General features: G+C 45.5%; 1 protein-coding gene across 3 annotated transcripts in view; it reads left to right on the plus strand.

Annotated features, from left to right (window-relative positions):
- GDPD5 (glycerophosphodiester phosphodiesterase domain containing 5) overlaps nt 1–13978 on the plus strand; it is a 179079-nt gene that overhangs the window by 58617 nt on the left and 106484 nt on the right. For all 3 annotated transcript variants that reach the window (XM_067309589.1, XM_067309712.1, XM_067309652.1), the window contains exon 2: nt 2647–2821. In XM_067309589.1, the coding sequence (XP_067165690.1) occupies nt 2705–2821 (117 nt within the window). In that variant the 5' untranslated portion in view covers nt 2647–2704. The remainder of the gene's footprint in view (nt 1–2646; nt 2822–13978) is intronic.

Consider the following 13978-nt stretch of genomic DNA (forward strand, 5'->3'; position numbering starts at 1 on the left):
TGCTTTGGGCTAGAGTGGAAGGATGGAGAACAGCTAGTGGCTTCCCAAAAGAACAGTGATGAAATGCTTGCGTATTGTGCTTGTGTTGGGTTTGCAATGCAAGTCCTTTAAGCTAGCAAATAAAATACCTTTTAAAAAGCTTTTAAAGACTGAGGTTGTCTATTTGCCCTCTTGTTTTGCATGAATGAAGCAGGATGAGGTAGAACTCGGGAGAAATGGTGTCCTTTGGAGATGAATTCATGAGGAATTTTTTCTACTTGCTGTAGTCTGCTAGGTTTTCAGGTTAGTAATGTGGCATTAGCAACTGTGCACGACTTTAGGTCCTGCCTGTGTCCTACAGTGTTTTGTACATTGCTTGCCATTTAGGATCTTCAGGGTAGAGGTTACGGCTTTGTCCAAGTCTCTTGAACAGCATCTAACTCCATGGGCTCAGCGTTTCTGTCCTATTCTAACTGGCAGTTGTTTCTGCCTGCAGTGTGCTGCTGACATGTGGAGAAGGCAGCCCAGGAAGCTCAAGCCGTGGGGACAAACTGAAGCAGACAAAAACTGGAGGAGGGAAGAGAGCAGGCAACTTGGGCAGTGACTAATGCAGAGTTTTATAAATAGCGTAAGAGAAGATGACAGGCAGGCAGGGAAGTGACCTCAAGCACGAGACCACGGAGGTGGTGCAGCGTTTGGGGGAAGATGAGCTAGGAGAGTGCAAGGGTGACAGATGATCAGCAAATAGCTTTCATTTTGGACTGGATGTGTTTGATGCTGTCCTGCATGTCTTCCCCAAGGGGATGAATGAAAGCACGTGGGGATTCAGGCCAGCCAGGAGCTGCTACACGGAGAGTGAGTCCTGCGTGCCCTTGTGTCATCTGCCTGGGTCAGTGCCTTGAGCAGTGCCGAGAGCTTTCTAGAGAGATTTACTGAAAGAACAAGCTACAGCGTGTGCGTATGTGAAAGGAGGGCAGAGAAGCTGTGGGTTGTGAGCTCTGGAGACAGCACAGTACGGTCTGCTGAGCTTTGAAACCGCAACAGCCAGCTAGCAAGGTCTGTCTGCCTCTGGGATGCTGAGTCCTAATTAGTGAAAGCCGGGACAGGCCTGTCCTGGGCTGTCAGTGCAAAATAGAGAGAGAAACAGACATGGAGAAGGGCAGAAGCTGGAGGGGTTGAGCTGATTGTACCCTTGCTGAAATGTCTTCTGGTCTCTGCCACAATGCTTGCAACATCCCCTTATGCATCAACTGTAGAAAGAAGTTGGGTGAACCCAGTTCTTAGTGGCTTCCTTCCATGGGACATAGCAATGGGTGATTATCCTCATTAGATGGCTAGGATACATCTTTAATCACAGAATCACAGAACTGTTGAGGTCGGAAGGGACCTCTGGAGATCATCTAGTCCAACCCCTCTGCTCAGGCCTATGCACTTTGCCAATGCCAGTGGGGATGTTGCTACTCGTAGCTGTCATATCTTTCTGCAAGACCAGAGCGCTAGGGATCTGGGTTATAAGGAAATGAAGCAGTTACCCTAGAGAGGGAGCTGACTTTCTTCCTGCAAGTAAGTGCAGATAGTGCGTGCAACTATGCATGCTCTTCAAAGGTAGCCAAGCACTTTGCAAGTTCAACTCCCATTGAGCATCATTCATAGTGCACAGATTATTCACACAAGAGTAATGTGTAGGGCTGTGGGTATGCACTTGTGCACCAGGGAACAGTGGAAAACCCCTGGTGGGAGTTAAGTACAGCTGAGAAATATCAGCACGACATCACCAGACTGGCAAACATTTGCTTTTAGGTCCCCATTTCTGAATGCTGACTCTATGAATTAGTAAGAACGTAGGATGACCTGGGCTTTCTTGTTATGAATCTCAACAGAGATGAAAGTGAGTGCCTAAATATAAAATACAGCCTTGTGACGCACAACGCACGTAATCGATGGAGCGAAGTACTTTCCCTCGAAACAGCGATGTTCCCACGCATGTCAAACAGGGCAGCTGTTTCGAAGTCAGTGTGGCCCCTGGGGAGTTCATGCAGTTTGGTCGAGAGGGGATCTCCTTCCTGGGTGAAGGCTGCAGCCAGCTCTACCTCCCACTCGCATCCTTCTATGGCTCATCAGACGCGTGCAAAGGAAGGGGAATATCTGCCTCTTGCAGCACGTGCAGAAGTGTTATCTCCTCAGCTAGGATTTTTTTGCAGCCTCCATAGGATGCTTGTGATAAACTAATTTACCTTGGCTGGGGTGCAGCTTTGCAGAGGTCTCGGAGTCAATTTTAATGTTGTGTTAGCTGAGGGTATGATTCTTTGCATTTTAATCATTTCTATAAATCTAATCATCCAGGCTGCAAATAGTCTGTCTACTGCTCTTGTCCTTGTGCGGCATTTCTTATTGATAGCTGCAATGAATATATTTGCTTTCAGTGGAGTGGGAGAAACAGCACAAGGAAATACAACATGCAAACTAATTAAACTTCTCGAGGTCTTGTTGAGAAACAAGCCTGAGATGTTGGCAGGGCTGGGATTAGTTCTGATTACCATCTCTCCTCTCTTAATAGCCAGAGGACATGGTTAATTATTAAATTGCATGTTAATATATTGAAATATCACTTTTAATTTCCTTGTATGTGGTTTTTTTTCTTTTCTTTCTTTTCTCCTCCTGCTGAAGGGCGTTTCCAGGACCTGATGGATTTCTGATACCTCGCTCCTGAGGGGCTGGAAGGAGCATGGTTAAACACCAACCGCTGCAGTACTACGAGCCACAGCTATGCTTGTCGTGCCTGACGGGAATCTACGGCTGCCGCTGGAAACGGTACCAGCGGTCACATGATGACACCACCAAGGTTGGTAGTGGGCTCTGATGCCGCATACCTGTGTCTCCTCTTCCCAGCGACTTTGGGGTGTAGAAACCCAACCTTAAGCCTTGACTGTGGATGAGATCTCAATTAGAAATGATGGATGCTGTTTTGCTTGGTTTTAGTAGGCTTGGGTAGATGGTGGAAGTCTACCAAGAGATTTGCCTTGTATTAAGTTGAATGCATTTTAATGTGGGTTATACAAGAGAAGTCCTCACGCCCATGGTTGCTGTTGCAGGTGTAAACGTGTTGCTTGTCTTGGCTCTCAAAGCGGGTGAGTGGCATGGGGTTGGCCAAATCTCTGTGCATTTTCCCTTTAGTGCTGGAGGAGACTTCTGTTTTCTCCTTGTTCCTGTTTTTTCTGGTGTGCTTGTGGTTTCTTTGGCTGTCAGCCTCTGTGTAGAGGCAAACAAAGCTGCGAAGAGGCAGCCTGCATCCGGCCAACGTGGAGTGGCGGCTGTCTCCTCAGATGTGTTTTTCTAGCCCAGCCTCTGGTTCACCTGGGGAAATTGAAGGGACTTTCATATCCAAAACCAGCACAGCGATATCAAATCTCTTGGGAGAGTCTGAGATGCTGATGGCAGGTTACATCTTCGTGGGAACTGATGTTAGAAATAAAGGGAAAACAAACAAACAAAAAAACCCTCCAAACCCTGATTCCTTTCACTGCTTAGAAAAGAGCTATTTCTAAATGTGCTTTGCACTGAGGACGAGGTAGGCTTGGGAATACATGGGACCTGTTCTGCAAGGTTGTCAGCCTCTGCCTGCGCGGAAAGAAACTTCCTGGGAAGGGAAGGATGGCACGAAGTGGGAACTAGCTGGGCTCGAGCAGGGGGGCTCTTAAGGGTGATTTGTCCTCCCTCTGTGCAAATACAGGCTTTAAGAGCTGGGGCAGAGGGAATCCCAACAGCTGGGGCTGGACTTGCCCCTTCCCTGTTGGCTGATGAGGCTGAGAGGCGCCTTGTGAGGTCTGATTTGTGTTTGCAAGAAGGAGGGTGAAAAAACACATCCATCTTATTCCATCTTCTGGATAATGGTTGTTGCATATTACTATTCTTCTCTGCTCCCACATTGTTGTTTTTATTATTATTTTTTTTATTTTTAGTGTGCTTACTGCTTAAAGAAAAGAAACCACAGAACAAAGCTTAAGTCTTGTTTGTTCCCGCAATGCTCCCAGGAGGTCCCTTGTTTTTTGAGAGCTCGGTTTGCTCCGGTGACAGTTAGCTGCTCTGTTTTATTTTTAAGCCTATAACCAGGACTCTGTCAGGCAGCGGAGTGCCTCTGCTCTGGAAAACATGTTGTTAAGGCGAGAGCGTGTCTGGGCGGCGGGTCTCGTGCCAAACTGCGCCTGGTTGTGAATCGCATCGATTGTTGACGGCGCCGTTGGGCCGAGAACTCCCATGTGAATCAAAAAAAAGTCACGGTTTGCGTTTGTGCAGCGTAACACAAATTTCCTTTTACAGAGGAGAAATGTTTGTGCCGTTTTTTTCCTCCTCTTTCAATGTGGCCAGCTTATTCTGAGCAAACCCTTCTGAGCCAGCAGAAGTTTCCTTTGAGCAAGTACCCGGGCACATCCGTAGCGGAGGGTGTAGTTGGGCTTCTGAGACTTTGTCAGGAAAACAGTGGGACGTAATGTCTTGGCATGCATGCGTATACTAAATTAAATACTCAAAATGCCTTATGTCTTATGAACAAGAACACTGTTTGTTAGCTAAAATTCCATATAAAACCCGCCATTGACTTAATTTTTGAGCAAAATCCACCTCTGCTTATAGTGATTTCTTTTACCATCAGCTGCAACTTTCCTATTTATTTATTTAAATCCGGAAAAGAATCTGGGCTGGGCTTAAAGATGCTTAGGCTAGGCTTAAAAATGTGTCCAGTCCAAGTCATATTAAGGCCTACATGAGGCCTCATCTTCAACTCCGTTGATTGCTGAAATGGAGAAAACTTAATTCTTAAAGGACCACAAGAAGGAAAGACTAAAATCAGCTATAAGCTAAGCAAACTTGAGGTAAGAAGTATCCATTCCCATTGTGCTGTCAGTAAAGTACTTTGCAGACATTAGTGATGGAATGAGCTACTGTAGCACCATATTTTTTGGGGGGAAAAAAGTGCAAACAAAGGCTGTTTGTCCTCTGTTGGACTGGTCTATTTGTAGGTGTTTAGGTACTGCAAAGAATGGACATCAGCTATAGGATACGTGTAAAAGAGGAGTGGGAAATTTTTTTTGTGTTGTGTTGCTTTTGTTTTTTTATTGCAAAATAGCCCTTAGCTGTTTAAGCAAACAGGTAACTTCTACAGACTGCAAACCAGTAGTAGCATCCCTCATCCTCTCCGGATCGGGCGGGAGAGCATTTCATAGCATCACTCAAATTCAGGACCTCTTGCACAGCAAACCCCGAACTCTGCAGTTTAATGAAGCTCTGAACCAGGGATGGGCCAACCCCAAAATATAGGGTGTTACCACTGTGGGGACTGGTGGTCTGGGGTCTACATGCGTTCACTTCTGGGACGTGGAGGATTTGCCAGGATCCCAAGGTATTGCATTTGATGGGGACAGAAAGTTTTACGTATGCTAACTGACTCCGGTTGACATGTATCCAGCCACAGTATTCAGGTGTGTCTGAGAGATTAGTCAGACAAATACAATACCATAATTTAAGTGCCTATTTGTTTTACATAAAGGCTTTAGCATGTTGTTAATATTACCTACTATATTGCCATAGATCCAGCCCTATCATAACCCAATCACTGTGGATCTAGAATAGAGGCATTTGTAGTATAATACACATTTTCTTGAGCACGATTTCTATAAAAATGTGTGCCATGCTTGGGAGGTCTTAAGTCTTGCAAAATCCTGGGAGGGAAAGAATAGGGTGTGTGTGTTATGTCTATATTCTTTAATTATCAGAAAGCAATGTACACATTCAAAGAGCAACTTTTCTTAGGGTAGGCTACAGCACAACTATGTTTTAAGACTGGGGTTTCTAGACTAAAAGGCCTTCACCTGAATTTAGGCAATAACCCAGCCTTGCAAAGAACATCCCCCCCCCCCTTGAAATCTTCCACTGATGAGTATGAATATTTCCTGAATTGCGCTGCTGCTCAACAACTGGACTTTTAACGATTCCTCTCCTCTTTCCCTAAATTTATGCAGATCAGGCTTTTTACTGCACGTAGGAAATTTGCATAAAAATGAGAATTTTAATTGTAAGCTTGAGTTCTAAGTTTTTGGGAGAGTGCTTGCTGGATCCATAATTATCTGCTACCCTCCTCTGACCTTCTGGGAGTGGCGGGGTTTGAAGGCACCCAACCTGCATGCTTTTTCTCCTTTTTGAATCAATTTTGAGCAGCTGCAAAATTCCTTTTTCTGTTGTGCAGCTTCAGCTTTGCTGGCAAGTTCCCCTTTCACGTTATTTAAATTTTTAATGTATCTTTTTAATGAAAAGCATATAACAGAAAGAAGAAGTGGTCTTGCTGAGATTCAGAGCACAATGATCTCTGTAGCTGGTGTGAGGAAGTAATTTCTGATCTAACTACAGCTTGTTCATACCGTTTTGAAGCAAGGAAGTTCTTATGAGATCAGTGCATCATCTTAACAGGGCTCTATTGCCCTGAACACAGAAAATGTGAGTAAATAAGGCTTAGCATGTAGTTGCTTTTGAAGGTTTAAAGTACGATTGGCAGCTTCCTAGGTAGCCACCGGATCATGCTATCCTGTTGATGGGTTGCCAGCAGTTAAGCACACAGAGAGCCGTATTGCTAATTGCAATGTGTAAACACGATGCTCCACGCACAGCTTGTGGTTCACCTTAAATGACCCGCTGCTGGGTACTGCAACACCAGAACAACTCTTGCTCTGGGTGCCGAGTCCAGAGCTGGTGACAGCAGCTTATAACATCCATCCTGAGATGCTGAAGGATCAGCAGACACTGCAGGATCAGGGGGTCCAATTCTTCCCCTCGAAGCTTTCCGTTAGCATCCACCTAGGAGATGCTGATGGGTTTCTTTGTATAAACACAAAATGGGAGTTAGATATATAAACTGGTTTTGTTCTGTTTTTTTTACTGTCTCCCAAACCGTGTTGACTGTCCACAGCAGACCTCACGCCTGAGAAACCGTTGTCTGAGGCAGTAGTGGGGAAAGCAAGAGGAAATTGCAATATCTTTATATTTAGCTAACAAATGGAAGAAGCTGCCTTTATTAGCTGGCTGGTCTTTGCAGTTAGTAACTACTGAAAAATCTTGGGAGTTTTGCAATAATCTTGTTTACTTTGCTGTCAAAGAGGATAAAATACTACTTTTTACTGAAGGCTGTGGCTTCTATGCTTAGTGACAAATGCTGCTGATACCAGGGAGCAAGCCTGTTGTGAGACACCATCTTCTCTCCTCCATTCCCACCAAAGCATGTTTACAAAGCTTTATTCCCCCCCCCCCAGAAAATTGATCTTGCTCCTCTGCTTTGGATAGGTGCCTGGTTTGGTTGCATGCAGTAGGAAAGTCCCTTGTCACCTGGGAATGAAACCAAAATTGGCAGCCTGGGATCCCAGACGACTGAAATTGCGAGATCCCTGTGATTTCTGCTTTTCAGTGTCATCTACAACATTTAAATGAAAGCCTTTTCATGAGCTCTTTGAGTGTTGCACTTCATGGTACTTCTGCAATGTCTTCTTCCTTGCGTTTCTCTTGTATCAAGTCCTGGGATGTTGTGAGTGAAAGGAGCAATGTTTGCGATAAAATCCTGATTTGGAAAACATTGAAATCCCACTGCTTTCTGATGGTTGAATGCTTTAATCCTACAGGTGTTAACCTGAGTATTTAGTGAAAAACATCCTTGTTAAGAGCCTGCAAAGATGGGGAAAGAGGAGCTAATGAGAGCCAAGAATCAAGCGCAGGAGTGGATTTTTTTTTTTTTTTTTTTTTTGTAGCTTTTGGGGCAGTTAGGACTGGTCAATGTAACATGAGTTTGCAGGGCTGGAGGCTGGGCGTAACATTAAGGTTTTGTTGTCCTGAAAATGTGTCTGGCTGAGAATCCGACATAAAAACCTCTCATCAGGCATAGAAACAAGTTATTTAGTGTGGCCTTGTATGGCTCATGCATATATTATGAATATAGTCTGTTTAAAGTCCTTACGCTTGCCTTCCTGCCTTAGGAAATGCATTTTCCCCCTGTGTCTCCCATAAATCTTGTGGTTTTAAAGCTCTTGTATATAGCCTCAGTGTTTGTGCTTTGCGTGTTGAGCTTGCTCTGGGCCCTGAACTACAAGTGCCATCAGGAGCGGCTGAAGGCACAGAAACGTTGTGACTGATGAGCTCCACCACGAGAAGCAATCAAGCGGCTCTTTATGCGTCTGAGGACGGGGATGGACCTTCAGGTCTTTGCACATCCAGGGCATTGCCTCCCCTTTCCTCTGCTGCGTAAGATTCCCATTAAGCAGAGCTGATGGGAGCAGCACCGATACCTGCTCTGAGAGCTGGAGATGTCGAACTCTTCCTGCCACTTGGTTGTCCCTAGCAACACCGCTTGGTTGTCCCCAGCAGCACTTGCTGCTGTGGGAACCCATCACTGTGGCCATTGCTTCCAGCGCTGTGGTTGGGTGGCATTTCCCCACTGCTGTACTTAGACCCCACGTCTATGTGCCAGCAGGTGTGTCCTCGCTTTTGGGCTGTCTATTCCCTGAACACATGTCCTTGCAGGTCTTTTCCCCTTCTGATGTACAGCCACTCCAGTCCTTCCAGTGTCTGCTTTTTCCTTTCTTCCTCCATTCTTTCGTGACAGTGATATTTAGTAGTTGTAGCTGTGCTGTTTCCTCATTCTTGTTGCTTTGTAGGCTTCCTGCTCCCATCGGTTAAGAGCTGTCAGGTCCTGAGCAATGCCTTGTAACATGTCAGCTCTTCTAAACCCAGCGGCAGATGCTTCACGCTCTGTGGAGTTCAAGAGCTGCCACATCTTGTCACGATGGATCGTGGTTTGAGGGTCTCTGGTATCCAATCAATGAAAGGGTATCTCTAGCTAGTCATTACAGGCTGCTTGGAAGCACCTCAGGCGAGGAGTGTTGCTTCATTCACCATCCTGTCAGCAAACAGGCTCTTATACCTTTGCTGGAGAAAATATTGAGATGTTTTAATGAACGCCTTCCTGGAGGTGCTCTGATTTGGTGCAATAAAAACTTAATAGGCCTTGGCATCATGCCTCAGCCTCCCTGACCTGAGGCCTTTGGAGCAAATGAGCATGCTGAAGTGCAAGAGAACTGGGAGGGACCTGAAAACTTCCGAAGCCAACCAGTTCTTGCCCAGCACCCTCCTCGTTTTGCCCTGGTATAATGTTCCCATGCTAATACTGCTAATCTTCAGATGAAATACCAAAGCCTTTAGTCAGCACAACCTCCTACATTTACCTTGCTGTGCAAAGTGGTGTAAGTTCCTCTGCAGGCTTGCTTTTTCTGTAACTGGGTAAGCTGAGGCACGGAAGTCAAGCTGTTGCAAGATGACTTGGTGGTGGCCAGAGTCCGGGTATTTTGAATCCTAGCATCATCTGTTTAGCTGGGTCTGGTATCTTGAAAATCAAAAATGCTTTTCTCAAGAAAGCACTTCTGGAAGAGGTGAACCCCTTTGCTGTCTGGGATGCTTAGACCTCAGTTTCCCTGGACCTTCTGAACATGGACACTTCTAAAGCTAATGGATGTGTGCTAAAAAGCTAAAGCACATGTGAATGCACTCAGGGGCTTCCTGATGGCACTGGCTGCCTGCCTCTCCCGTGCTCTTTGGAGAGCTGTCGCAGTGGTTTGGAGGTGAGGAGATGGGGATGGTATCTCAGCAGCTTGTGGCACTGGCCGATGCCACCAGGAACCTTGGTGGGTCATCAATAAACAGAAATTAGTGGGCAGATGTTCTTACTGTGGCTTTAACTAGGCTGCCTGCAACTCTTCAGGCTCTAGGTAATCAAAGCGACTCCTGGGAAGGGCTGACTTTTTTCGAGGTGATTAGTGATTAGTTTATATAGCAATGGTTTGAAAATTTCCAATACTTTGTCAGTACCTCTTTATTCAGAGACTTTGAAGCAACGCATGCGCAAGCTCCCTGCGATAAACGACAGGCCAGCCTCCCTCGGATACACAAAGGTGCCTTGTGGCTTTTCCAATGTTATGGGCCTCCAGGGTTTTATTCAGATTGTGGCATTTCCGTGTTATAGCTGCCAGATGTGCTCCCACCAACTACTTTTCTTTATGCATTGTACTCATTATCTGGGTGAATAATTGCGTAGCTGGAGCCCATCGTCTCTCCCTCCTTTTGCTTGATCTTGCACCTTTTCAGCAGGGTATAGATGATGTTGCTGCTTCTGAACGTAAAAATAACATTTTTTTTCACTGTGAGGGTGGTTGAGCACTGCAACAGGTTGCCCAGAGAGGTTGTTGAGTCTCCATCCTTGGAGATATTCAAAACCCAGCTGGACATGGTCCTGGGCAACCTGCTCAAGCTGACCCTGCTTGTACAGGGGGGCTGGACCAGATGATCTCCAGAGGTCCCTTCCAGCATCAGCGGTTTTGTGATTCTGGCCTTGAAGCCACTATATACCTGGTGTTGCCTAAAGTGTGATTGGGAAAGGTGAGCTCAGCATTACTGAATGTCAATAGGTCACTTGCCCTCCCCTCCCTCCCCCGCTTGTCACTCCCAGTTTTTATTTGGGGTTGCAGTGATAACCAACCTTTGAGTAACAGCTTGAAATAGGCCTGAATAAGTAGTGTATATGTAGTATGTGTAGACAAGCAGATCCAAGGATTGGCAGCCAGGTGCTGTTCATACAGAAAAAGGAGTTTTGGGGCTATTGAGGGTATGTGAAAGAAAGAGCCAATACATAAAAGAGGGGGAAGGATATAGGGATAAAAGGATTTTCAAATCCTTTTATTTAGAGATCCCCAGACAAGCCAGCGCAAAACCGGATGGGTCCAGTTTCTGATATTAAAGAAATCTGTTTTTCTTTGGTTTAGGAGTGGTCAGAAGAGGTGATTCTTGTATTTTTATTTATTTATTAATCCTCAGTTTCTAGACAGAAATCCAGGCTGCCTGTGCTTCCCAGGAAATCTTTTACATATTATCAGGAGGTTTAGCTCCACGCCAGACCCTTCCTAGAAAGAATATGGGAAGCTATGACTTCAAATTTTCCATGCTCAGCTCAGGAGAAAAAAGGCAGAGACCGGATAGGGTTGATGCTTTGAAGCTCTTGAGGAAAAGTACTGCAGAAGGAGAAAGTTTTAAAGGCCAAAACAGTTGGCTGTAAGGACCCTGTTTTTTACCCTATTACCGGAGTGAGTTTCCGGAGAGACGGGCCAGGATCTGATGTTATTTTCCAGGGGTGACAGATGGAAGAGATTGGGAAGAGCTAGAAGTCCATCGAGTTGTGCCCTGCACTGGGAAGTGCATCCCCTCGGGAGAACAAGTTTTCAGGAGAGAAAAGCTTTTTCCCCTGGTTAGAAGCTTGAAAGCTGAAAGACTCAAAGGGTCAGCGTAAAAGATGTTTAAATGATGTGTAAACCCTGAAAACCGGGGTATTTTTGCCTTTGGTTCCAAGCACTGGAAAATTAAGATTTGATCCAACAATTGGATTTTCTTGCATTTATCCCATCACTCCAACGTCACCTAATATATCCATTCAGGGAGATGGAAAAACAACAACTAATTATTTTAGGTGCTATGTTTTAGATTGAAAGATGGACCCTGGTCACTTCCTGGAGACTTCTTTCTCTGAATTCTTCCTTGGATGTTTATAACTGTACTAGTGCTTCCTTGTAGAAGATAAGGCAATAATCCACCCTTGAGTTCTTTGAGTAGAAAAAGCTCAATGAAGCTGCAGCCTCCTGATGCAGGGTGTCCCATCTGGGATGTTTCAGTACAGACTGGCTGAACCCATGTGCTGCTTTTGGGGTTTCTGGACTCTGGAAAATGCAAAGGTGTTCTGCTAGTCCATTGACGAGTTATAGACGTGACTGACACAGAATATACTTTAGCTGATGCCACCCTACAAGTGGCTGCACAGAGCAGTTAGGGGAAGTCCTGACACCAACCCACTGAAGACCTGTTCCAAATTTCTGATAGCGTTAGTGTGTTATAAAGGGTGACAATACCAGTGGCTGGCTTTGGTCTGTTATAAATCCTTGTAGGTAGCGTTATGGCATGCGTTGGCTGCTGCTGAGCTATCAAAATGCTCTCGTTCAGGTATGTGCTTTCTGGTTGTGGTCACAGCAAAGAAATTGGGACTGCTGAGCCATGTGTGAAAATGCTGGAGAAACATAGAAATGCTCAGAGCTGGGATACATCCTTCTGCCCTTTCTGAAAGCACCTTTGTGCTAATGTCAGTGCTGTTCATTTAGCAAGAAAAATAGAGTTGTGGCAGCGTAAATTAGAAACCAAATTGCCCCTTATGAATTAACTAGATGCTTCCAGCTAATGCCCTGATTGGCATGTGGTACGTGAGGTGAAGTCGGTGGGTTCAAGGCAGCCCACGGGGGAGGCTGGCTGGCTGAATGCTTTCTCTAGAAAGCATCGTTCGAGGAGCCGTACCATCGCTCTCCTTCTGGAGACGGCGTGTTTTGCATGAGAAAGTGTCTCCTAATCCTGTGGTTAAATGCAAGGCGTCTGAGCTGCGCAGCTACAGGAGGGAGATGGGGCAATATATAATGCTTGAAATGCCTCTCCCTGCCTTTAAAGTATCTGTTCTAACACTGCTTGCGTAGGTGGAAAATAGTATAAATGAGCTATCAAACTATTCCTAATGAGTTGGGCAATTGCTGTTAAACTTATTCCCTTAAAGTGAAACGTGAATGATTCAAGATGGTCTATCTTATTTGAAACAAAACAAAAAAAATCACATGTCCTTGAACTGACGCTTCTGATGGTGCTTTTTGTCCTTTTGCAAAAGGATGAAGCCGCAAGAAGAATGCGAAGCTGTGATCTGTCGACATAATGGATTGCTGTGCTGTGTCCGTGATACGTGTATTAACTCTCTTTTATAGTGAAATACTCTTGTAATTCTTGCTTGGCAATAGCTGGCAAGTGACCTGAACAGATGATCTAAGCCACACTGGTGTGATATATCTGCATGACTATAGCCTTTGGAGCCAGCACTTTGCTGGGTCTTCAGCGCTAATCCGCAGACAGTCGAAGGTCACTGGCTGGGTCACAGAAATAGCTTGCTTAGCTAAAAACCACTCTCGGAGAATGAATAAATTTGCCTTTTTGGGTGCAATTTAATTTTGTTAATGTTCGCAACTAGTCCTGAGGACGAGGGAGCTTTTGATGAAAATGCTCTTTCAAGCCTGTTTGCTTCTACATTAGGTGTTGAGATATTGCATGCTGAATTCTGTAGTGGGGCATGAGCAGTGATTCAGAGTTGAGTCTCCCTGAACGGACATGTCAGATTATGTTGGAGTGATTGGAATAAATGCAGGAAAATCAAATTGTTGGATCAAATCCTAACTTTCCAGTGCTTGGAACCAAAGGCAAAATTACCCCGTTTTCAGGGCCTCATTTAAGCATCCTTTACACCAACCCTTTGAGCCCTTCATTATACAGGGGGTCTGTGAGGGGATTCAGGTTGGAGGATTGGGGAGGGAAGGGGTTCAAGATGTTCATAGTTGTGCGTGAATACATCGCCCTGCCCATGCTGCAGGGTCTGGTGCCTCTGGCTCCTGCTGCGGGTTTTGCCGAACTCCCTCGGGTTTGTCGTCACTGCGGTTAACGTTGCCTCGCAGGAATTGTGCTGTCTGCCGCGTTTGCGGTATCGCTCCCCCACGAAATCTGTTTCTCTTGGCTCTGGCAGATGCCCGGGAGTCAGGAAGAAGTGCAAACTGCCCCTTGCATCTGGGGCTGGAAGCTGTTCTGAAAGCGTGGAGGCCGATTGAGCGTTGTCCGTCTTGGTGACGTTGTTAGGGTTCAGCTGCTGAAATGTGCTCAAAGCTTCAGCGGCAGTGGCAATTCCCTCCTGCCCTTGGAAAATGAAAACACAGGATTTCTCCATTTTTCCCCATGCTTTCTGCCAAAGGATATTTCTTCTCAGTCTCCAGCCACACTTCAAGGCCTAATTGATTCTATAAAGTGATTAATTGGATGCTCCGTGTAATGTGGGTTTTCCTTTCCCCCATCTCTT

This window comes from Apteryx mantelli, chromosome 1 (genome assembly GCF_036417845.1).
Source record: "Apteryx mantelli isolate bAptMan1 chromosome 1, bAptMan1.hap1, whole genome shotgun sequence".
In the NCBI taxonomy this organism is placed as follows: domain Eukaryota; kingdom Metazoa; phylum Chordata; class Aves; order Apterygiformes; family Apterygidae; genus Apteryx; species Apteryx mantelli.